The following is a 24,442-nucleotide window of genomic DNA, read 5'->3' on the forward strand; positions in this document are numbered from 1 at the left end:
TTTGAATGGAGTTTTCCTATTCATTTTTTGATTTCACTTTCCGAAGTAGTGAATCAAAATTATAGCAAATTATTTATAAATGTCTATGTTCTTCGATAAAATTGGTATTTCGATTTGATCGCATCGAAATGCTTCTAAGAAATGAAGTATCTTTTCATTTTATTTTCTGTGCAGAATAATATGAAAAGTAACTATAGTGAAATTAAAAATGTTGACAGTTGAAACGTGTAAATTTCACATGGAGCATCTCTCGCATGCATTTTTGCATCAATGCTTTATGAATTCATGGGACAAAACATACTTAAACCGTGTCGCCTCTTATCAAAGAACAGTGAATGGATTTCAATTTAAAAAATAAAGCGCGCTGTGAAGTTGATACTAATAAGCATCGCATAATAATTGCTGAAGATAGGTGCCCTTGTAGGTCTTACTAAAATATGGAGCTTTGGTATAGAAGCTTCCTGTATTACCTACTTGATTGACTCTCATAGGCCAGTCGGTAAGTGTAGGGCAATGCCATTACTTCGTCGTCCTTTCACCGACATCACAATAACATCCACAGTTAACGTCTTTAGCAATCAATAATCAATGCATTCAACAACAATTTGCTAAACATCGCAAGCAAACAGTCACAAGTAGAGAAGTTGTGTTCTGCGAACTGTGCAAAGCTCAAATTTAGACGAGCTTTTCTAGACGTTTCGAACATGTTACCAAGTTTCTTGGCAATCAAACGTAAAGTGTGAATAGTTGTTGTTGAATTTCCTGCATATCAACGCAAATCATGGTCGTCTTCACACAAATTTTAGGTTATGCCGCACGTCAGGTACAATTTTTTGTGCAACGATTCAATTTTATACTTTTTGTCAGCTTTCACCAAAACGCTTAACAAAATAATTAATTCTCCTTTTCACATTTTCTTCGTTCTTCAGTGGATTTCGTTCTTGCGCGTGTTGAATTTGCCAAAATTCTTCACCTTGTAGGTTATATTGGATTACATTAGGTTAACGAAAGTTGGATTCGAATAGATAAAACTAATTTGGATTAGATTAAGTTCTTGCAAATTATAAAATGAGGCTGTATATTCACTGCAGTTATTCGAATATTGCTAGAAAATATGAAATGCAATTTCGTATCGTTAACGTAACAACGCAATTTTAGAAAAATTCCTTATTTCACAGCTTTAGTGTTATCCGAAATTTAATATGCTTAAGTTATTTTGAAGTTGTAAAATAGTGATTTATATTTCAACATTTCGTTACTTTAACACTGCCAGTTTCAATCTCGTGAAAAATTGAAATATTTCACCTCTTATGTTAACAAACTTGAATTATCCCTAGGTGCCGAGAAACTATCTACGTGGCTTGTTTGTAGACTCGCTGCGTCTCCATGTAAAAGGTGGAACAGGTGGGATGGGCCTGCCTAGATTCGGAGGAATTGGCGGCCGAGGTGGACACGTATATCTCGTTGCCAAGGAGGGCGAGAATCTGAAAAATCTTGCATCCAAATTGAAAGCGCATAAATTAGTTGCTGGAGCAGGCGGTAATAGCTCACAAATACAACTTTTGGGTAAACTTGGGGAAGATATGACGATCCCGGTGCCTCCAGGGGTGTCTGTGATTTCCGATCAAGGTGTAAAATTAGGTATAAAAGAAACATTTCTTTTACTCATATTATACCGATCTTCTCATCTCACTGTACTAGAAATTTTATTATCATTTCAGGAGAATTAAATGAGCCAGGTTCGAAACTGATCGTTGCCAAAGGGGGAATCGGGGGATGTCGAGAAACAGGATTTAGTGGGCAGAAAGGAGAAGCTCTGCATATTCATTTGGATCTTAAATTGATAGCTGATGCCTGCTTAGTTGGCTTCCCAAATGCAGGAAAAAGCACACTTCTGAAAGCAGTTTCCAGAGCTAGTCCCAAAATTGCATCTTACCCATGTAAGTTTCATAGGAACTTTTATTGAGAGAATAAATTTTGATGCGCATGTACTTATTAAATTAACCAAACTTCAAATATTTCAGTCACAACGCTGAGGCCACACATTGGTTTAATAGAATACAAGGACCTGAGGCAAATCTCCATAGCAGATTTACCAGGGCTGATCGAAGGTGCTCATATCAATATAGGAATGGGTCATAGATTTCTGAAGCATGTTGAAAGGACGAAATTGATGTTGATCGTGGTAGATATTCAAGGTTTTAGATTATCGCCCAAACACGTGCCAAGAAATTGTTTCGAGACGATAGTGTTGCTCAACAAGGAGCTGGAACTTTACAAACCAGACTTACTCAACATGCCTGCTATTCTGGTTATTAATAAAATGGACACAGAAAACGCCAGGGAGAAATTAAACGAGATAAAACCATTGATCAAGGAATACGAACGGAATTTAGCAACAGTTTCAGACGAGATACGTCCCGAAAAAGCCTTCGTATTCGAAGCTATTTTATCCGTTGCTCTCCGCGAGAAAAATGTCGATGAAATCAAGTTGCTCAAGGAAAAAGTACGAATTGTACTAGATCTGCTCGCGGAAAAAGAAGTAAGGCAAACGGAGGAATTTTCCGATAGTGAATTAATCAAGAAGTTAAAAGAGGAGAGTATGCAAAGGATACCAACGCTTGTGTAGATGTGAACTAGATCGAACAATCACCTTGAATGAGCAGTAATTTTCTCTTATCTCGTGAAAAAAGAAAAAAACCTTGCCCATTTTCACATAACAACGTACTTGTACAGAAATAACTCCAGTATCAGTTAATTTTGTAAATAAATTATTGAACCATTGTTTATATCAGATGTATTTTATTACCTAATTTCAAGTATTTCATGTTTTAGGGTAAGGAAGTTTTAATTTCACCCACTGACATCTTATGTGTGCGTTCGCCACCTTTTCTCTCCAATCTTCACCAAACTTGGTTCTCGCTATCGCTTGGACATTTTCTATCTCTTCTCTGTCTCTCAATACACCTCGGTCAGCTAACCACCTCTCAACTCCATTCCAGGCAATCATAATACCATTATCTGTACAAAGTTTATGCGGTGGTCTGACAAATCTGTACCCCATCTGGGAAGAAACGGTTTCAAGACAGTTAGCAATGAAATTGTTGCAGGCTGCCCCACCGGATACTACCTGTGGCAAAAAATTTGGGAAAAATAATTAGCAAGATTGGAAACCAGCATATCTCAGCTAAATTGTACTATTTATGTGTACCAAAGTTCGGTTGTTTTCTGGAATGAGATTTTCCAACTCAATAAATTCCATGGCGCGTTGCGTTCTGTGGCACAAATGGCGCGTCATGGCTAATTGGAATCCAGCACACAAATTATAAATATCCGGTACTAGTTCATCTCCTATTACGCCATGAATTTTCTCTTGTCTCAAGGCGTGTCTTAGTGCAGCATTTTTCAACCCTGATGAGCTGAAGTTGCAGTCCGCCCAATGCACCATAGGTACCTCAAATTTAAACTGTTCAGGATCTGTTGCTCGACTAGCGGCCAATTCTATCGCCGCACCTCCAGACAATTCAGAGAATTCTGGAATATTTCGCAACTTGAGTCTTCGAGCAGTCTGTAAATACACCAAATTATATGTGAGAATGTTGATAATAATTTACTAACATGCAGAACAGTTCAAGCTCACTTTGTCAAACGCTTCACCAGGTGCGTCATCGATCGTTGACCCGAGCAGACAAAACTTGTCAACGCTTTGAGCTATCGCCAGTAAACAGTGACCACCGGATATCAACAGGACTAGAAACGGATAGTCGACCTGAACAAAGAAACTACGTCATCATCAAAAAATTTCTTGAAGCAAATTCCCGTTTCTTATTCAAACTGCTCAGAGTACTGCTCCAACCCAAAGAAAGCAACTATTACAGTTGAAATTGATTAAAATAAAGCAAACTAACTTTTTCAATCATTCTTGCAGTCAGAGCATGTGCTTCCATGTGATGTATAGGGATGAACGGTTTATTTCCAACTTTGGACAAGTACTTTCCAAAATTAGTACCAATTATCAAAGACGAAATAAGACCGGGTTTGACCGTTGCAGCTATGGCATCGACATTTGTTAACCTCAAGTTTGCGGAGGACAGAGTTTTTTCAACGACTTCGGTAATTTTCTGCCTATGTAATTCTTGGGCAAGTGGCGGTATTATTCCACCGTTACTGAAACAGTAAAATAAAATAAGTAGAATAAAATAAAAGGTATAAATTCTTTGTTTCTCATGCGTTCATAGATTTCATTATTAAAATACTAACTTAAGGTGAACGCAATGCTGAGAATGCAAAGCTTCTCCAAGTATCGTTCCATTGCTATCAACAACTGCACAACCTGTATCGTCACAGCTTGTTTCTATTCCAAGTATCACCGCTGGTTTATTATTACTCAATTTTCTAATGTCATTTTCCACCAATTTTCTCGGACAGAAAATTCTTCGGAAGTGTTTTAATCCGACTTTTGAGGTTAACATTTTGTACAAAAATATACGCAGTTCGAATTCTACGATTGAATAATATTCTTTCTTATGACGTAAGTATATTTACAACTTTGCACATTGTTCGATTGAATGACTCCACGATCACGCCAAATCACCGAATACTTAGATACATATTTTTGAAACAACAGATTCCGCATTTCCCAATTCTCTATTTACATCATTGTGCATTGTGCCGTACGCAGCAAAGCCTGCAAAGCCGGTAATCTGGATAAACTATCTTGCGTTGCAGCCATTCATAAATTCTCGGAAACAGTTCAACACTCAATCAGCATTACCATTGGTTGCATCTAGCGGAAAGCAGGAGGAATACAATTTTGTAATTGGCGTTGGTCGAGGAAATTGTGTTACTTCTGTGTGAACATTTAAAATTCTAAAATTTTTTATTTCATATACGTTATTATTATTATTCGTGATAATAAGATCTCAGGTTTCACACGTTGTGAATTTAGAATCATAGATCAAAATAGGAAAGTAGAAAGTCTAGCGTATTTGGTGTAGAACTTTATTTGAAAATTACTTAATGTGTGTACAATATTTACATAGTCTTAAGTATAGTAATGACTAAATTTGGTTTTTTATCTGGAGTATCTTTTCTTTCACTTTTCTCAAAACGGCCATGTCTGCTTTGGAAATTGCCCCATTTTGCTGAAAAAACGTTGTAAGGCACTCTGCTGCCCTGCATGCTTGCAATGGTGAAACTTGATTTTCTTCAAAATTATCGGTGTCAGACTCTGAAAGAATTGAGAATAAAGTCTATTTTTAAGTACTCTAAAGTCTGAATGGTATGTAAACGGGTGAAATCAGTTATTGTCTTCAGTACCGAATATTGACCGTACCATTTTCGCTGTTATTGTTGTTCACTGCTTCAACGATGTCTTCGTCCGATGGAAAGATTAGCGAAGAATCATCATTGTATATCCAATCATCTATCACATCTAAACTAACATCTTCCAAACTTTTTATTCTATTCGCAATTTGGTGAATTTTTTCGGAACTTATTTCCTCTTCTGCATCAGATGTAACATGTAATTCGTTTTCAGGAATACCTAGCATCAAATTTTTCCAACATTTTACAATTGTCTCTGAACTGATTTCATCCCAAGCTTCACTTGCCCAAAGAACAGCATTCTTAATGTTGATTAATTTCAAAGATTCGACCAACTCTTTGCCATCGCATTGGTCGTTCAATATATGCATGAGAAGTTTATTTCTGTATCGTCTTTTTACATTCTCTATGATACCTTGATCCATAGGTTGAATTAAACTTGTGACATTAGGTGGTAAGAACTTGGTTGTAATGTCGCCAACAGTTAACACTTCCGTTGATGGATGAGATGGCGCATTACCAATCAGAAGCATGGCTTTTTGAGGCAAGCCCTTGACCCTTAAGAAATCGGAGACTCTTGGTACAAATTCCTCTTTAAACCATTTTTCAAAAATAACAGAATTCATCCAAGCACTTTTTTGCCGCGTATAGTAGACTGGCAGAATATTTGGCAATAAATTTTTCAAACCTTTAGGCTTCGACGATTTCTTAATAATAAGAAGCGGTATTTTGAGCGAGCTGTCGGCATTACAACAGAGCATTACTGTTAATTTGTCTTTATTCTGACTGAATCCAAGTGCAGATCTTTCTCCATCGTTTGTCAGTGTTTCATTTGGCATAACTTTATAATTAAGACCTGTGACTTCGGCGTTGAAAATTTGACTCGCATTCAAGTTCTCATCTGCTATTTTTGTCCTCAACTGAGATTTAAAATTATCAGCCGATTCAGAATTCGGAGAGGAACTTTCGCTTGTAATTGATAACTGGCGGATGCCATACTTTTGTCTCCAATGACTCAGCCATCCGTCGCTGGCATAAAATTTCTCCTCAGCGCCAAATCTTTCATGGAATTCGAGAGCTTTTCCTGAAAAAAAAAAAAAAAAAAAAAAAAAATATATGCAGATAAAATTGAAGATTATTCAATTACTTATTATTCATTCAATTAAGTACGAAATTATACTTTAAACCGTTTAATTATCAACTTTTACCGAACTTGTTAAGATTTGTAGGCAAAAAAATTTATAAACATTGTTATTACAATCGCGTGCATGGTCGTTCGAAAAATTTTGAAAAGCGGTAATTGTGAACGATCGGACGTTCGATAATACCTTTTATAATTGTACCAGTTACGGGATAACCCTTTGCCCACATTTCAGTGAACCACATGTACAGAGCCTCGTTAACTTTTTCGGCGCGACCAGAACGGATTCGTTTTGCTTCTGTTGATATTTCGCTGCATTTTTCAATTTTCTGTCGACTATTCCTCCACTTTCTAACCGTACTTGTGTCCACATTATTTTCTAAAGCGACCATTGTAATAGAAAAACCTTCATCAATTTTTTTCAAAATATCCAACTTCTGCTGTGCTGTAAAACTCGCTAGTTTTTTCCGCCTTTTAGAATTGCATATGTTCGTCATATCGCTACCGACATTTGAACGATTCTTTTGCACCATGATTTCCATTTTCGAACTGCAACTTCAAACTCTTTTGTTTATCTCACGTGTTTTCGCGCGCCGCTTCGAAAATAGTCGAAATAGTCGTACATACGTCACAATAACAAAAACACAGCTGCTACGATGTTCTATTACTAAATGACGATCGTAGATTTTTGAACATGTTCGAAATCCGCTTTTGCTTCAACAGCATTTTTCATATAAACGGTATTTTGACTATGCATCAATGTACATTTTTACGGTAAAATCTTATTCCGTTACTGAATCAAAATTATTGTATCGTTCATTGAACGACGAAAAGCCGCCATGACGTCGCTGTTGCTGCTCGCAGCGCTACCGTCAATAAAACTTAGCGATCAACAACGAAGTTGCGACTTGCGCAAAGCGAACTAACTATCCTTGGAAGTCGATATTCCCTCAGTAGCTGTAAGTAAGCATCAGCTGCGACACAAGTCGTCGTTTTGTTCGGAATTTTTATACACGAACAAAACGTATGGTTAATAAATCAATCATGCATGTAATTACTGAAAAATTTTCCCCATTAAAGTTTCAACAAGTTGGTAAGTAGCTGCGATACGACTGCCGAGTTTAGTGATTGTGGATTAAACGGGCGTAAGTTTCGCTTCCATTCAATGACGCAAGCTGCTGCAGCTATCGATACCAAACCGTGAATCGATTTATGAACAACGCAAGAAACAGAAGCCAAGGACTAGCTACGTACGATGGCTGAACAGTGGTAAGTATTATTCCCTACTTTTTGGCTAGTCGCTCAATATTCCCATTGAACCTGTTCCGCCAAGGCTTTTCACATTGTTTGCGTCACTCGTTATGCCAATTTTGGTCTTTGATTTCTTGAAATTCCGACGGCTTTCAATCGTCGGTTCGACTTGGTCATTGAGGTTAGAACCTGCGGCGCTTCTTGCGAAGTTTAAACGTATCTTTTACCCTTCACATAGCTTATTCGGATTAATTTTGCTACAGCTATTTATTTATGGATAATATCTTGTTGATCTGATTGCTGTAATTTCATTTTTTGCAATTTCATTGGCTCAAGTTTGATGAGAATATGCGCGTCGGGTTCTTGCAAAAGAATTCTCCATTTTCGTTTTTTAGTCTAAGGGATGCATAAGTCATTCTGACGAAAATAGTATCTCAGAAATTTCAAGCTTGAGTTGAAATCGCTTGGAATCTGAATACAACCGTAATTTTTGGGGATATTATTTTCAGCGATGAAAACTTGCTGGATGAGGATTTCGGGGACGAGGAATACGAGCTGGGAAATGACGAAGAGGAAGCGCTGCTAGCGGATGACTATGAACTTGAGACGGTGAGCTCAAAGCCGACCTACTATTTTGTCATAAAATAAATTCACTGAGTACTGTTCAACGCAACAGAATATATATATACTTTCATAAAATCAATGAATTCTCTTATGAATTGTGGTAAAACACAATAATTCTGTGACACAGAAGTACTAAGGAACGAACGGGTGGTCATAGGAAAATACTGATGTCGCATAACGACAACAATCTCTTTAATCTCGACTTATCGGAAGTATATATACAGATTCTGAGAATCCTTTCTTTGAACAAATTTTCATCATGCATAAATGTCTTACGTATGTATTACATGTTGCTAGTTCAACCTCATAAGTGTAAAGAAAAAATGGTTGTACGTTGTGTTACCGAAAGTATAGAAATACGGACAATCAAATATTCGACGAGAGGACAGGCTTCCACATTTTGGTACCCATGGAACACGGAGATAGTTTTCTACCGCCATCAATTGTTGCGATTACAAATAAGTGTTTGACAAATCAATGTGACGATGTTGTCGCATCGGATGCTTTCACTTTTCTCATTAGCAAAGTATTTATAAGGCACTTAGGCATGCTGGTCAATACCAATAATTCCAAAACTTAACAGCCGCCAAGAACTTATTGCAGCGTATTATATGAGCGAAATCAGCTGCGCAATAAGAGCCACAGAACCCGTTATTATTAAGCTGCACAAATGCTGTGTTGATTATTGTTAATCTGACGGGATATAATTTTAAGTATGGCTGTACACCATCTTCGCTATACTGTATTCGTAGTTTTTTTCAGCTTTGTTGACCAAATGTTTCATTATCTTTTAATAGCGAGAACATATCGCCCCTCTACTCAAGTAAATTCAACCCCTGTAATTGATGTAAATCTCATCGATTAAGCTTCGTATTGATGCTGGATTGTGATAACGTATAGTTCTGCTTTTGAATCCATATAATTTAAATGACGATTCCGTGGTATATGCTAATATTGAATATTATTATCTTTGATTATGGGCATGACTGTTAAAACTGAAAAACTACTCATATGAAGCTTGGTTTATATCATCAGCTGTGAAAACAAGGTGCTCTTGGTAGTGTGAAGAAGTACAGAGAAGTAAACATAATTGCAGTCGAACAATCGTCTCTAATGACAGTAAAATCAATTAGATGTAGAGAAATTCTGACTGTCGACTCACTTTATTTTCACCGTAATCCAGTAAAGTCTGAATATCATTGATACATGGAACGTACGACTGTCAATCGGTTTACTTCTATGATTTTCATGTTTCATGCAATCGCTGGGAAGTATTCTCACTAATTTAAAAAGAATATATTTGGGATCTAGTGAGCCATGGATGACTATTCGTTGATTTGTTGTAAAAGTCACAGATTCCGAAAGAGCTTAATAGATCTCTTTAAACATACTTCACAAAGCATAATCATTCATTTTATCTGTATGCGAATATATTTGTCTCTGCCAATGTTTTCAATATTATGAAATTAGTTACTTTGAATTTCGTCCTAATATTTGACAACTAGTTTTTGTAATGTAAACACATTGGAAATTACGGACATTAGGGTAAGGTTGCTGTCGATTGACCATTTAGAAAATTATGTTGTACTTCTGTCATTTATCCTAACCAGATGAACCCAATCTTATCCTAATCTCGTTGAAATTGCACTTTTTAGTGATTAAGAAATAAGTTTAGTATATTAAATAATGGAGGTAAAAATAATTTTCGTTAATTTACTCCATCGTTAAATAAAGGGTGTCAAATCACGAATGACACGAAATCTTTGAATTCATTTTAGTTTGTAATTCATAAATGAAGAAAGGTGAAGAAGATTTCCATTCAATCAAGCGAGATCGGAGGATAGACTCTTGTGACTTTGCAAACTCTTTACCAAGTTTCACACAATATAGCTATAATGATTATCAATTTCTGTAGTTCTTTTCATTAGATGCAAAGTCCGATATGCATGGGACAACACTTTGCACTTTAGGAATCTGCTGCCTTTTACCACGACTGTCTATATTGCAATCTCATTCACAATACAAAAATCACGTTTTTAAATTTGGAGTCGAACTTTATTTCACAAAGCTTTGCGCAAATACACCTGGCACAGCAGAGTTACTAGTAAGACTGGAAACCTTTCAGAGGTCTAACGATAGCAACATTATCTTAATCATAAATGACTTAAATATGTTAATTTCCAATTTATGAAAGGATATTAATTTGGCTATAGTTGAACAATTTAATTATTTATGAATACCTAGAACTTGTCAGGCCCCAAAAAATTAAATACCCTTGCTATTATAATAACAAAATTTGCGGATTCTATATAATATTGAATACTGGAAGTAACAATCTTCATGGAAATAAGTAGGACTAGACATTGAAATGGTGACTTTTTTCGATAAATTATTTAGTAGTGTCCAAAAACAGTGCATTTATCAATACCTAAAACAATTGGTTTACAACGATTAGTTCGAACTGTCCGATTATTTGAGAACAAAGTGTAAATAATGACAGAGATGTATGAATTCACGTGTATAAGTTTTCAAAAATTTTCATATATTTTCAGATTGTTTATTTTCACTCATAATTTATCAGAAAACATCACCACTAAGCTAATAAGTTTTCAAGAGACTTATCTCTATGTTAAACCTATTTAAAAAAATCGTTATTAATTTCAATGGTTGGTAAACTTTGCCAAAGTTTGTTCAGTACTTTTAATAACCCAAGCATACGTATATATTGATTATGTTTTACGATAATATTAAATTATATTTCAATATAGACACTGATAGATGATAATCTTCAGTTGATTCGATTTATCCATTAGTTGAGATTATTTAGAATGATGAAGAAATACTTTGACACAGATTAGGACAATGATTAGGCTTTATTGTCACCATCACGTTATAGAGATGTTCTTAATTAGACTAAAAAGAAAACTTCATTCTATACTAACATTATTATGGCATGCGATATCTCAAATATCCTACATTGCATTGCTGAGAATATTGGAAAATATTGAAACCAATGTAATTTTTACCAATTGTTACGCTTAATATGTAATGCATGCAATAATTTAACGCGATAATGAACAATTATCGAGGAAAAAAAAGGAAGAAGGAATAGAAAAGAAGAGTAAACAGTTGTAGACTCATTAAAGATATTTGAGAAGTAAACAAAAACAAACAAAGAAAACATACGTTACATTATTAATTACTGTTAGAGTAACTAAAAAAAATTGTATTTGAATAATGTAATTTCATTACAAATATTTGGCTATTTAATTCCCCGAGCAGCAGAGTAGCTATAAGGGAGAAGAGGAAACAGATGACGTGTTGGATTTAGGCGTTACCGATGCTCTCGACGACTTAGAGGGGGAAGAAGAAAATGTAAATTATAGCGGTGTTACCGATAACCGTAACCATAACAACTATTATGAAGAGCAACACGAGAACGCAGTCATTTATCATTACGGACAGCACGATTACGAAGAGAATGTCGGCGGTGAGGGTGAAAATATGGGAAGTGTTTCCAGCAAGCCAGATCTTAGAGAAAAATTACAAAAGAGTGCACAAAAAGATTTCTACGTCGGTAACGGCCAGGGAATGGAGGACGACGACTGCGAAGAGGCCAAAGAACGGCGGAATAGATTTCAAAACGAAAGGACCATCATTTCTCCAAAGATGAACAACGAGATTCCAGATTCCTTGGAAAATGTCGTAACGTCAGAACAGTCACGCCCATCGTTCAGGGGCAGAGGCAGGGGCAGGGGAATCAGAGGGAGCAGGGGCGGCAGGTTCATTGTGCAGAATATTCAAACTTTCAATCCAAGGTAAGCATCGGTATTTATATTCAAATCTTACTTTCTTATACCTTCTATTTTTCATTGATTCCATATTGAATTTTGGGTAATCCTTGAAAGAGAGACACTTTTAAGAAGGAGGAGGAAGATTAAAAGACGGTCGCGATAAAGACAATACAAAATTATTCTTTTTCTTATTTCAGATTCAATGGCCCGCGAGTCCCAATGCAATTCGAAAACCAACGACCACAGTATCGAGCGCCGTTACTTGAGAACAGACCACAGTATGCGCCTCCCGTACCGCGAATGAATATACCAAATCAGCCAATAACGCCCTTTCCGCAAAATAATGCACAAATGGTTCCACCGTATGGGCAATTTTCATTGAACGGACCTCAGCAACACCCAAGGCCGCAATTTGTAGAGAATAGACCGCCGTTCAATCCTAATCAGTTTCAAGGGATGATCGGACCACCGGGTCCAAGATTAATGGGACCGAGACCAGAGTTCGACCCTCGCGGTCCGCTGCTCGGTCCTGCACCCCAGCAAAACTATCCGCCCAATCAGCAGCCGCCTCCTCAGTTTATTATACACAATCAACCGCAGCATTTTCAAAATCAAGGACAACCGATTCAGGGAAATCCAGGACCCATGCCTATGCAAGGAAACCAAGTGCCTGTCCTACCAGTTAATCAGGGCCCTCCAATGCAGGGGAACCAGCGTCCCATGATGCAACCCCATCAGGGCGTTCCTCTTCTCAGAAATCCCGGAGCGTTGATGCCCGGACATTTGCGTCCGCCGATTCACAACCAAATTCCAGTTATGCAGAGCCATCCTAATACCCCGAATTTACCCAATCCAGTCACGTTTGAAAATGTACCACCTTATCAAGATCCGCATTTCTGTCAGGAGGGTAGACCTGTTTACGATTCGAGACCAGTTTACAACGATCAACCTCCGCCAAATCAGTATAATAACGGACCTCCTGCACCACCTGCGCAGCGGACACCTGGAAATGTACCCAACCCACTTCCGCCTGGTCACAAAATATTGATAAACCCACATTTTCGAGGCGCTGTTCAACCGACTCAAGATGGTAATCGTCATTCCTTTACTTTAGTTACAGTTTTGCATCCAGTTGTAATAAAAAAATTAATAATACTCCGACATGTTATGACGCAGCACGATTACCATGGGATTCAGCTACTCAACAGCAGCAACCACCACAACAGCAACAGCAACCACCACCGCCATCTTCGCAGAACATCAACGAACCGTTCATCCACCCACAATCCACGCAGTTTCAAGATCAACGACCCTACAACCAGCCGTCCGCACCAGCTCAGCCACAACGGGATTACAGTCAGCAAAATGTTCAACAAAATAAAAGCGACGTCAGTATAATTCCTGGTTCTGTCAACCTTCCCAATTTGAAAATCGAATGGAGTATTTTATAATTTGATTTACGTTTTTAGGATCCTTATGCGTACTTTTCTGACGTCTGGCAGGAAAACAAACCGCAAAAGCCGCCATCCGTCAATTCTAGTACTTCATTTCAGAATGAAACTAGTTACAATAAGGACAGTTACTACAACAATTTTGATAATAACTACAAGTCACAGAACCAGTGGGACTCGAGAGACAGTTATCAGGTAATTGCCTCTTCGGTTTGCTAGTTTGGCGTTATATTCGCGCTTTTGGTCGTACAATTTCTGTAAAAAAAAAAACGTCTGGATCTTTTAGTAATCAAAATTTTTTTGAATTATGTCAAGACATGCTGTTCGCTAAGTACTCACAATGTTATGGACTATTCGAATGTAAGTAGAGTAGATGTAGACCGCTAGTTTTCACGAATTACTCATTTCCACGATGATCCGATGCGCTGTGTTAACGTTCAACTGAAGCTACTTATAGCATCTGACGAAAAACATTAAATTGAAATATCTCATCTGTTGAAGTAACGAAAACTCATTTATTCCTAGGAACAGAGAGAGCACCAACCAAGCTATCGGGAAAGGGACCTTCATTCCCGTTCAAACTCAGAACGACCCCGCGAAAGTCGAATTCCTTCAACAAATTTGAGTTATCGTAACGAAAATTATGACCTTAATCGTCAGCAAAGAACGTCAATTGGTAGCAGAACTGCACCCAGCAGTACACAGAGAGGAATCGTAAGGTCACAGCAAAAAAGAAGTCCCGAAGGATATTCGGACAGAGGACCGAGGGAATCAAGTCCAAAAAGACCAAAGTTAAGCAACAGAAATTTGCACGAAGTGAAAACTGTCGATACTCTGCCAGACGCAACTGGTGATAAAAAGGTATAGACACCTATGATATTTGCTATGTTTGCTTCGATAATACTGCAAATTTTTTAATACTACGTAACTATTTCGGTTTTTAGACGTATGAGACCGAGGGCCCAGAAATGAGAGAGTATCGCAAGAAGCTTGAGGAACAGAAACGTATGCGGGAAAAATTTCTACGGGAAAAGGAGAACAGGCGAAAAATCGCAGCTATGGAGAAACAGTACGACAAAGAAAAGGCCGAGATTGCCGCTGGCGCTGGTTGGTACTCGTTACTCTTGCAGAATTAAAAAATCTATACAAAGCAAATTACAAATTCAAATAATTCGCAAAATCCAGTTCGTCTATATTCACGCAAAGTACGACATTTTTCTCTTACAGAAGAATCGAACCAAGAAACAAAACCGGTGTCGGTTATAACAGGCGTCACCAAGGATCTTAAAGTTCGTCCAGCCGTCAGCAGAGGCCGAAGTCGCCCTGTCGGTGGACAAACCACAGAGGTATAGCTCACTCCGCATGTAAAATCTTCATAGTTATTAAAGTCTAGACCAGTTGTTTAACTTGGAGTGACTTATTGAGTACTAGCCAGTGATCTAGAACCTGTCAAATCGCATAACAGCGTCAATAGAACTGAGTAAAGACATTCACATTTAACTGACTGAAATCAAAAAATACTTGTAATATAAAATTTTCTCAAATTAATCGAATTTCTGTAAAAAAAAAAAAATTAAAAAAAAAAAAAAATCAATCAACCCTTATGTGGCTAAATTCAGCCGCTGTGATACACTTCATACGTGTATCATTAGAAGCAATACAATGTTGAGAAAGAAAGAAAGAAATGAAATCTTTAAATCAAAGATTGTGATTTTATTCGTATATGTATATATACGGACATATATATATATATATATATGTATATATATATACATACACATATACATATAATATGTATTAACTACTATGTTACTCTATTGTTTTATCCTGTTTTAATGCCAGATCATACTTTGTACATGTTAATTTATAATATCGTATACACAGAAAAAAAAATTTCAAATAAAGTATTTGCAATACACTGTGATCTACCGTGCTTCATACATATTAGATATCTTATTCTTTTAGTGTTGTATGGAGCCTACGAGCATATGCACAGACACACTTGTCAGTCCATGAATTGTTTTTTTTTATTGTTTTTTTTTCTTTCTATTTTTTATACTCTTTAAAATTTTCCTCACCATACAAATTTATTGCACGGCAATATTTGTCGTACGTTTTTTTTTTTTTTTTTTTTTTTTTTACAACTTTTTATGTATTCTTTAATATTTATATATGTTTAAATAAAATATATTTATAAGTATACGTTGTTTCGTTTATTACCTCTATTTTCATATACATTTGTATATGTATGTATATTAGAATTAAATATATACATATACCTATGTATTTCGTATGTAACGCCAACTCCTTAATTTTTTTTTCTCTTCTTTTTCAATCCATTGTTAACGATTCGATTAATTGTTGAAAACAAATTTCGTTGGAGGACTAATTGTTGGTTCTATAATTAGCATGAATATATGATTGAACAGATGTAATTTAGAGAATTCCTTGTTACCATATTCATGTAATAATTCAAATGTATTGTAGGGACTGGAGAGATCATCCGGTATGCGAATTGTGCGTACAATTCAGACCTTACAACCAACTTTGCAACCAAACGCCTCGAGTAAGGATGGTGAAAAGAATACGGTGGCTACATCTGCTGTACCTACAATTAAAGCGAACGATGGAATTATCAAGAGACAAACATCTCAGCAACATGGAATTCGAAGGGTAGTAATCCACAAGACACTGCCGAACACACAAAAGGTTGCCACTACAATACAGAAGACTGTGTCCAATCTGCAAAAAACTGTGCAAAAGATTGGTGGTGGCGGTAACGCAACGAGTGGAGTTCAAAAAACCATTGTGAAGAAAAATCTTGGAGGAAATGCGCAAGTGTCTGTGACAAATGCGCCCAAGAATTTAAACATGAACAACCAGAAGGTTGTTGTTAATACCCAGAGTAACCAGAGGGTCGTTCTTCAGAAATCTCCGCAGCAAACGAGGAAGTTACCGGAGATCAAGAGCAACGTGGTGAGAATTGAAAACTTGGCTGCTAGCACAACAGAAAATCAAATTCGACGGATGTGTCAAGGAATTGGCACGCTTGAGGTGACTATATTTACCTGAGAATGCCAAACGGTGAGAGTTACCTTTGCCATTTCATTTACGTGTCAAAAACAAGGAACATTTCAAACAGAGTCAAATGATTTTGCAAATGTAACTCGAAACTAATTACTTGGATCTTTACTTTTGTTCGCTTGTCTTATGCTGAAATTTATATCATTTTTTTATAATGTACCAAATTTGGTTTCTTATGTTGTTTGTGATAATCGTATTAACTCTGCTTTGTAGTGTAATTTTCATTGATCTGTGTTCAAAATCAACAATGTTATTGAATGAGTACTCGTAAACAGTTGATGTAGATGCTACCTAAGTAGCTTTTTGGTAGTTACGAAAATATCTTTCACAGTGCATCTATTATTATTTAATAAGACAAAGCCAAAGTCTTTTATAATTTTATCGAAGCAAAATTCCACTTGTGATAAAATATAACCTGATAATATATAATAGATAATATAAAATAGTATCAGAGTAACTAGAGTGCAATTGATCTTGGCAATACCAAACTCTGTACTTATTTCTATTTTGTAGAGAGTGATCGAATACTAATCTATACCATATTTTCATCCTCAACTCGTTTCTCTAGTGTTTAAATAAAAACATTAAACCATGTGTTGCGTTAGCCAATTGGAAATACTTAGGGGTAGTAAGCGAAATGAAAAATCAAACTATTGACTCGTACGAATCTAGTCCTGGACAGCTTTCACATGCTTCGGTTCCTTTTGTTAATGTAATAATTTGCGAATCCACGCGTGTGTCTCATTATTTCATTTATGTTATTTTCTCCTGGATCACAACAATTTAGATTTCAGTTTTTCGTTCAAGTTATCAATGGATACTGCGGTCAAAGATCCATAAGAGTATAACGTGGCATTAATGGATATGATGAGTCCTCAATTGTTTTGCATTCGCTTCGATTGCTTTGAGGTCAATCATATAGCGTTCCTATATTTGTTATGATATAATTATGAAAAAAGGTTTAATTCAGTCGAGCACATTCAATTTGCCTCATTATGACCGAACGTACTTAGTTGACAAAACTCATACAATTTTGAATCATTGACCGTTATTAAATTTAAGTTATTACATATTCGCAGTATATGTGCATTCAGTATCCACTTTAAAATATTGTTTCAAAACTCATCATCATTTTCTTTTTAATCGAAATCCCAGGATTTTTCGCATTTTGCTCCAACTCTAGTTTCATATCGTAGAATTAAGACATACTAATTATATTTCGTTATTCAACAGTTTCGGTTGAAAGTACCTAATACAATATATTTTTGAGTCAGTAGTTTTAAGAAATACATGATACATATTTTATAGTCTTCTGAAATATTTTTTGTTATCATTTTTACAAAAGATTTTATTGTTTTATTTTTCTTTCTTCACTTATTGCACATCGTATCTAATTTTTCTAACGCTATTGAGTAGTGAGATATTAACTTACGATGTACAACGTAACGTAATGATTATTGTGAAATACTATTACTATGTAAAACGCCAACAAAATGTCTACGCTGTTTGTTCATCTCGAAATTTATGCGCGGGTATCGTTCAAATGTGATCTCGAAGTAACGCAGTGTATATAAGTCTGATGTTCAAAGATCAATTGGATTTCCGGACACATGCGATTTTGTATTCAGATAAAAAGACTTATAATATAATACTTGACACTCAATTTTGACTCTCATTATTCATTATGAATACGTAATAATGTTTTTAACAAAGTAATAAAATCTCGACGTTATTCATATTGTTTCTACATCACATCTGCATGATTGTGCATGGTAACAGTTTTCATTCCTTTAATCATTTTAATTAAAGCATTCTGTGTATTATCGTACAGCATGAGATGTTCATGCTTGGTCTGGTTTTCTACCTTTGAAACACGCTAAGCATAAATTAAAATGGATTTTGTGAAAAACTGAATAGACTTATAAAAAAAGTCCGAGAATAGTTAGCAAATTTGACAAAGTCAATCAAAACGTTACTTTCAATACAGATACTTGATACAGTGAAGTATAGTGACAGAAAGTTTGTTTTTTCTCTTGTTTTAAATTTCACAAAGCGTTCAATTCTTATATAAGTATTTTTATTTTTATTTATTCTTTACGAATTTTTCAAAATGAATATTTTATTTTCAATTTTTTTCCTCGGACTCATCGCATTGCAATAAATTACAGATTGAAAAATATTTCATACTCAATTCAGGCCTCTTGTAACACAAGTACTTGAAACGATTCTTTTATATTTCACATCTATTTTTAAGTACCGTTATGTTTATTTTTTTAGATACTAAATTACCTCCATTGCTGAATAAATACAGATACTAACAGATTATTAATTTGTGAATTATTTTTTTTATACATTCGTGTTGTAGAGCATACGCATGACCGAGGGCAGTGCTACAATCGTGTTTAAGACGCAGTCTGCTGCTCTTGTCTTTCACAAGAAATACCAACGTAAAATGCTCGACCTTTCATTGATAACGGTCCATCTTGTCCCGCAGGCTACCGGAAACCGGCCGATTCCTACCGTTGTAAAAAAATCTTGAACATCGAATTATGTAAATTGAGAAAATCACATTCTATGCATTTTTATGTAACAATGCAAAGTAATAAGTATGTCTACATGTGTCAGCTCATGTAACTGTTTAATCCGTTCGACTAGAGAACAAAATATTAGTATAATTTTCGACAACGTACAAGAAAAATAGATTAAGTTCTGTGTTGTCGAGCTACAATTCGAAATTGATTCACACCGCGCGATACAATATGATCAATTGGTCGAAGGATCCAGAATCTTATGTATGCTGGGAAAAAATTACGAGTAACATAAAGCTTATGAGTATTTCGCTGATTGGTTACTTATTACGAAGTGAGGATTTTGAAATTGCGGAAAGCGGTTTTGTGGCAATTATGAATTGATTTTGTCGATATGAACCGCAGTGAGTTATGGGTAGTTATAATTAAGACATATGTATTCTACACGAATATTACTGACACAAAGATGATTCTGTAGAAAGAATATACGTATTGGTACAGAGAAAAAATATAATGAAATGAAAATCAACAACTGTGAACAATTTAATAAGATAAGAAAACCGTGTACCCGATAAAAAGTATGTATCATCCATTTGTTTGTTACAAGTCCTATATATTGAATAATATTGAAACATATTATTTTATGTTGAGTATAGGTAAATTTTTACATGCCTACTTTTACCTGTTATTATTTTTATATTGTCCAATTTATTTTTTATTGTTTACATAGTATATAATAATATGTAAATTCGAATATGTGTTTTCATATTTTCCATCTACATCGTGTCCATTTGTACACATGTATATATGTAACAATAAATATACGACAACACAGTGTTACAATAATCACTTACAAGATTAGAAATGGATTATCTTAGCATGGACTATTTTCACCTGAGTAATGTATGTACAAGTGAGTTTACAATTATGCTTTTGTAAATGATGATGAAATTTCAGAATCTGAGTAAATCGGAGCATTATTAATTCATCGGAAAAACAAAAGAACAGAAAAAAAGTGAATACAGTAAATCAGTAGTTGATAAGATAGCGAGTGTAGGGCAAAACATTAAACATGCTCTTGACGGAATCAAGTATAATGTACTATACGATGTAGATACGTGTCTGATTGCTCATTAATATCAGCGATTATGCCGCAGGTAGTGTTGAGCTATATATATTTTAACGCTGTAATACAGTTATAATAGTAAGCTAAGTAATAAGTTGGATAAGTATACGTTCTATAATAAATTATTACATCAATTTAAGAATTTGTCGATACGAAGAAACAAACCAAGAATTTATTGTAATAAATGAGAATAATCTGAATTACGAGTTATTGCACATGGCAGTAGGGAGTATTATTACATCTTTTGTTGTTACCAATTGGGATTGATTTATTCCTATGTAGATGAGAAACAAATTATAAATAAAAAGATAATAAGAAAAAACCCTTATTCATGATAGAGAAAAAAGGAAATTCTATGGTATCTCCCAAACATATTATTGAAAAGCCCTATACATACAACGTTGGTGAAGTTTTATTGAAGGGCATTAACAATATCTTCAAGCATGCAAAAAGACATCTAGCGCATCATCGAACCGATCATAGTTACGAAAACTCTTGGACATTTTTTATAGCTGCATCTTTGATATTTAGTATTTGCAGCAACTCCAAACTATACGCAATATTTGCGCCTTAGAAAATGTTCATGTTCACCTACTAATTTTGGATATCACTGAAAACTGATGGAATACAATTCTTTTATTTTATCTGCTCCAAGTGTCACATCCTGTACAGTCTGAGTGACATGGGAACCTGTCTGTACGAATTGTTGCAACCGTTTCTTACCGAAAGTTTACGAGAAAATGTGAATCTAACTTGTTTACTTTAACTCAAGCATGCAGTCTCTGATTCTCGCCACATTGGAATAAGAAACATAGTAAAAGTTTGTCGGGCTTATACGTGTGAATTCTTCACAGGTGAGGATATCCTGATTAGAAAAAATGTCACCTGGTAACACCATCGAGTTGAGGTCAAAACTTGGAAGGGTCAATATTGCGAATGGCCGTTATATCGAAATTTCAAACATGTGAAAATAAAATAACGAAAGATGAATTCTTCGAAATCTTGATTTTTGAATGTGTCGCTGATTAGAATGACTACTAACCAGTGACTCAAGACGTCGAACAATTCATCTTTCGTTATTTTATTTTCACACGTTTGAAATTTCGATATATCGGCCATTCGCAATATGGACCCTTCAAAGTTTTGACTCCCACTCACACCATCCCTATTATTGAGTTAATGTAACACAATTATAAAATCGCTTCAAATCTTTGCAATAATTTCTCAATTATTATAACAGAATGTCATTGAAGAAGTCCGAAAAAGAAATACTATAATTTTTCAGTATCGAAAAACTCGATCCCTAATTAATCTATCATATTATAATAATTGATAAAAAAATTATCGAGCACTTTCGTTGCCTATAACAAGGCGGAATAAATCTGACAAAGCTAGTGGTAGACCTGTTGCGCCTTACTGTAGGCAACACCCGTTTATATGAAACACGAACCTAGCGTAGAATACGGGAAGCATGTATCCATGTTGGATGTTATATGCTATAAGATTGTATTATACCATTATACAGTGATTATTCATAACGCCCCGGCAGATTGGGCGCTATTGTCGAAAAACACGGGACGCAAGTCGGCTGTCAAACAAATTATATATCAGATGAAAAGATGTCTGTCAACAATGCAATACTATTCACACTCGTAACGTTATTATCGTTAAGCATAAATAATGCATCTGGAGAATGCGTTGCGTCAACGAATTGCAAATGCGTGATGTCAAACGGTGAAGGTTACGACTTTTCAACAATTCCTCCTGGTCCATTCAACGGGTGAGTAACGAAATTATAACCTTTTTGTTTTCAAATCATGCGCAATCATAAGCACGTAATATACGTACATACATACATTTATACATCAAATTTTGTTTTGCCGTATACACTAATGTAAGTATACTTCACACCACTCTAGTTTTTCACACGAATTTATTCCAAGCAACAGGAAATCTGCTCCAAAATAGGTGACTTTCAGTTTCTCGTACACAGCCGTTGACGCTGTATCTAAAAGTGCAACTTGATCAACAATTTGGAATTCGCTTGATGTACCATTAATTGTGCATCACTAACTGGCCAATATCTGAGCTCAAGTATTTATGTTTGAACTATGCCGTCCCGTTTTTGCAATCCTTAATTTTTTGTTACAGTTTCATCAGTTCAACGACAATAGAGAATGTGATTTTCTATTTTCATCCATGCAGTGACGCTTCGCTTACTGTTCCCGGAAAGAATACAAACGGCTGCAATAGTCCCAAGGGCATTTCCGTAAGAACTTTCTTCAATCTGCGTTCCTTCTACGTTAATCGCAAAGTTTGAATATCTATCTGAACTTTCGATTTAGCTACAATTAAATATATTTACAGATTGTTAATAAATGAGATTCATTTGGGGTTGCGTAATAATTTATACTAAATTTCAGCTATGCATGTATAATGCAACCAACAATTCATCCAAAAGCTTGGCTACTGCTGATAAAAGTAGCCCAGTAACGTTGAGGTTGAATAGCGACCCGCAGATAATTTTTCCCTTCAATTCATCTGATGGAAGTCAAAGGACAGTTTCCATCTATTTCCTTTGTCATCATGTCATCGATATTCCAACGCAACTGGTAGTATTCAATAGGAGCGAGGAATCAAATTTTGTAAGTATATCAGCCACAAACGTGATCGCACAAGACTTTTAAAAACTGATTTTCATTTCATCATTTATAAGGCATCTCCAAGAGTGAAGAAGTTCGATCAAATATTCATTTTAATCTTCAAAAACTCTGCCGTCATTTTTATTCATAGTCAAATTTTTTTTTTTTTTTTCCAGAAACTATATCTTCTTTCACCCAATGCTTGCAAAATGGCAATGCATGTGGCAGGCCTTTCGACAGGTTCAGTACTGGTCATCATACTATTTATATTCAGTGGAATATATTTCTTGGGTGGAGCATTAGCTTTGAAACTATTGAGGGGAGCAACAGGTTGGGAAATGTTACCGAATCAAAAGTTCTGGTTCGATTTACCCGCGCTAGTCAGAGTAAGTCGAAATAAATTTTGCACAATACATGTTTTGATTTTAGACATACATATGCTGATGATTCTGAATTTCTTCAATTTCAGGATGGTATTGCATTCACATTCAATTGCTGCAGAGTCGTTAGCTATAATGAAATATGAGGATCATCTTCTCTTTCACTTTAAGGAAATAAGAAACGCAGATTTTCCTGTGTTATAACGCTTATAATCAATTTCAGATAACGGTTTGTGCCGAGTAGTTTACATTTTTTCCTTTCATTGCGGTTGATCAAATTATATTTTAAATATCTACGAAGTTTATTTATCTAGCATACAACTTTGTTGCTGGAAAGTTAAGGCAGCACTATTAAAGCAGAGCGGAGTTTTGAGGCCGTTCTTATCTAAGATTCGTGGAGGAATAAAAAAAAAAAAACATGACTAAACTAAACACGCTTATGTTACGTTTACGTATGTTTGTAATATGTATTTATTTTTTTTCTTTAATTTGTTTTTCTTTTTTTCCTTAGTTTATACTTTTCTCTACGATAAATTATAAAAACAGTTGATATATGTATATGGATATTATAAATGTATTTCTCAGCAACTGATATCGCGAACGCAATATTGAAATATCTGTTATAAAGAAACACCAAGGGGTTTTATAACAGTATTAGATAAGTTCGAAGAGATAGTTTCATCCTTCCTCCGTTATACTGTTTTACTTCATATCAGAATGTTATAGCTAATACAGAGCTGTTGCCAAATTTCTTGGTGTCTAGATTTGAATCTTGAATGAGGCCTTCTCTCTGTTCGTACTCTAAGCATAATGGCACACTCGATGTTTTCACACGCATTGTTTTACGTATAATATGAATCTTTAAGCATACTTTATAATTACGGATAAACACAAACAAATCAGTCGAAGAAATTGTGAATTTCAAGGTATCAGAAACGTACCAAGGCCTTCTTCTAAAGTTTTGCAGGTCTTTCTATTTTTTTACAAACCATCTAGACACCTTAGTTTTAAGGAACTTCGTACAACCGAGACATATTTGTATATTGCAATAAATTTAATATTCTATATTACCAGTACGAGAGGCCTGTAAATTCTT

General features: G+C 35.4%; 5 protein-coding genes across 10 annotated transcripts; 3 read left to right on the forward strand and 2 right to left on the reverse strand.

The window, feature by feature from the left end:
* Positions 1 to 622: 622 nt before the first annotated feature.
* LOC124408680 (GTP-binding protein 10 homolog) lies at positions 623 to 2,781 on the forward strand. The gene is made up of 4 exons (XM_046885806.1): positions 623 to 823; positions 1,338 to 1,641; positions 1,722 to 1,940; positions 2,025 to 2,781. Exons 1-4 carry the CDS (start codon positions 782 to 784, stop codon positions 2,627 to 2,629), a joined length of 1,170 nt encoding a protein of 389 aa, XP_046741762.1. The 5' UTR covers positions 623 to 781; the 3' UTR covers positions 2,630 to 2,781.
* Positions 2,782 to 2,790: 9 nt separating this feature from the next.
* On the reverse strand, positions 2,791 to 4,672 carry LOC124408678 (probable tRNA N6-adenosine threonylcarbamoyltransferase, mitochondrial). The gene is made up of 5 exons (XM_046885804.1): positions 4,261 to 4,672; positions 3,909 to 4,167; positions 3,641 to 3,769; positions 3,212 to 3,568; positions 2,791 to 3,130 (listed from the first exon to the last, which is right to left on the reverse strand). Exons 1-5 carry the CDS (start codon positions 4,470 to 4,472, stop codon positions 2,825 to 2,827), a joined length of 1,263 nt encoding a protein of 420 aa, XP_046741760.1. The 5' UTR covers positions 4,473 to 4,672; the 3' UTR covers positions 2,791 to 2,824.
* Positions 4,673 to 4,991: 319 nt separating this feature from the next.
* LOC124408671 (jerky protein homolog-like) lies at positions 4,992 to 7,299 on the reverse strand. Of its 2 annotated transcripts, none has more exons than XM_046885790.1 (3): positions 6,654 to 7,299; positions 5,336 to 6,409; positions 4,992 to 5,230 (listed from the first exon to the last, which is right to left on the reverse strand). In XM_046885790.1, exons 1-3 carry the CDS (start codon positions 7,006 to 7,008, stop codon positions 5,061 to 5,063), a joined length of 1,599 nt encoding a protein of 532 aa, XP_046741746.1. In that variant the 5' UTR covers positions 7,009 to 7,299; the 3' UTR covers positions 4,992 to 5,060. The 2 variants fall into 2 exon arrangements, with proteins under 2 accessions (XP_046741746.1, XP_046741747.1); XM_046885791.1 differs by having other exon boundaries at positions 4,992 to 5,250; positions 5,334 to 6,409.
* A 174-nt stretch (positions 7,300 to 7,473) lies between these two features.
* Positions 7,474 to 19,374, forward strand: LOC124408658. Of its 5 annotated transcripts, none has more exons than XM_046885763.1 (12): positions 7,474 to 7,735; positions 8,227 to 8,326; positions 11,624 to 12,159; positions 12,333 to 13,225; positions 13,312 to 13,523; positions 13,605 to 13,781; positions 13,902 to 13,946; positions 14,112 to 14,447; positions 14,531 to 14,693; positions 14,814 to 14,932; positions 16,074 to 16,640; positions 19,036 to 19,374. In XM_046885763.1, the coding sequence occupies exons 1-12, from the start codon at positions 7,722 to 7,724 to the stop codon at positions 19,207 to 19,209; spliced, it is 3,336 nt and encodes a 1,111-aa protein (XP_046741719.1). In that variant the 5' UTR covers positions 7,474 to 7,721; the 3' UTR covers positions 19,210 to 19,374. The 5 variants fall into 5 exon arrangements, with proteins under 5 accessions (XP_046741719.1, XP_046741721.1, XP_046741720.1 ...); XM_046885765.1 differs by having other exon boundaries at positions 14,118 to 14,447; XM_046885764.1 differs by having other exon boundaries at positions 11,627 to 12,159.
* Positions 19,375 to 21,809: 2,435 nt separating this feature from the next.
* LOC124408691 lies at positions 21,810 to 24,419 on the forward strand. The gene is made up of 5 exons (XM_046885819.1): positions 21,810 to 22,104; positions 22,476 to 22,593; positions 22,748 to 22,969; positions 23,143 to 23,352; positions 23,436 to 24,419. The coding sequence occupies exons 1-5, from the start codon at positions 21,944 to 21,946 to the stop codon at positions 23,490 to 23,492; spliced, it is 768 nt and encodes a 255-aa protein (XP_046741775.1). The 5' UTR covers positions 21,810 to 21,943; the 3' UTR covers positions 23,493 to 24,419.
* Positions 24,420 to 24,442: the final 23 nt, after the last annotated feature.

This window comes from Diprion similis, chromosome 8, assembly GCF_021155765.1.
Source record: "Diprion similis isolate iyDipSimi1 chromosome 8, iyDipSimi1.1, whole genome shotgun sequence".
NCBI lineage: Eukaryota > Metazoa > Arthropoda > Insecta > Hymenoptera > Diprionidae > Diprion > Diprion similis.

Excerpts from the sequence above, each read along its gene's own strand:
- LOC124408680 (XM_046885806.1), top strand. The coding sequence starts at position 782 with ATGGTCGTCTTCACACAAATTTTAGGTTATGCCGCACGTCAG. Across the intron at positions 824-1,337 it reads TAGGTTATGCCGCACGTCAG|GTGCCGAGAAACTATCTACG; the intron begins GTACAATTTTTT and ends AATTATCCCTAG. Across the intron at positions 1,941-2,024 it reads CAAAATTGCATCTTACCCAT|TCACAACGCTGAGGCCACAC; the intron begins GTAAGTTTCATA and ends CAAATATTTCAG.
- LOC124408678 (XM_046885804.1), bottom strand. The coding sequence starts at position 4,472 with ATGTTAACCTCAAAAGTCGGATTAAAACACTTCCGAAGAATTTTCTGT. Across the intron at positions 4,168-4,260 it reads CAGCATTGCGTTCACCTTAA|TAACGGTGGAATAATACCGC; the intron begins GTTAGTATTTTA and ends TTACTGTTTCAG. Across the intron at positions 3,131-3,211 it reads CAGAAAACAACCGAACTTTG|GTAGTATCCGGTGGGGCAGC; the intron begins GTACACATAAAT and ends TTTTTGCCACAG.
- LOC124408671 (XM_046885790.1), bottom strand. The coding sequence starts at position 7,008 with ATGGAAATCATGGTGCAAAAGAATCGTTCAAATGTCGGTAGCGATATG. Across the intron at positions 6,410-6,653 it reads AACTGGTACAATTATAAAAG|GAAAAGCTCTCGAATTCCAT; the intron begins GTATTATCGAAC and ends TTTTTTTTTCAG. Across the intron at positions 5,231-5,335 it reads CAACAATAACAGCGAAAATG|AGTCTGACACCGATAATTTT; the intron begins GTACGGTCAATA and ends CAATTCTTTCAG.
- LOC124408658 (XM_046885763.1), top strand. Across the intron at positions 13,226-13,311 it reads TGTTCAACCGACTCAAGATG|CACGATTACCATGGGATTCA; the intron begins GTAATCGTCATT and ends GTTATGACGCAG. Across the intron at positions 13,524-13,604 it reads TTCAACAAAATAAAAGCGAC|GATCCTTATGCGTACTTTTC; the intron begins GTCAGTATAATT and ends TTACGTTTTTAG.
- LOC124408691 (XM_046885819.1), top strand. The coding sequence starts at position 21,944 with ATGTCTGTCAACAATGCAATACTATTCACACTCGTAACGTTATTATCG. Across the intron at positions 22,105-22,475 it reads CCTCCTGGTCCATTCAACGG|TTTCATCAGTTCAACGACAA; the intron begins GTGAGTAACGAA and ends TTTTTGTTACAG. Across the intron at positions 22,970-23,142 it reads GGAGCGAGGAATCAAATTTT|AAACTATATCTTCTTTCACC; the intron begins GTAAGTATATCA and ends TTTTTTTTCCAG.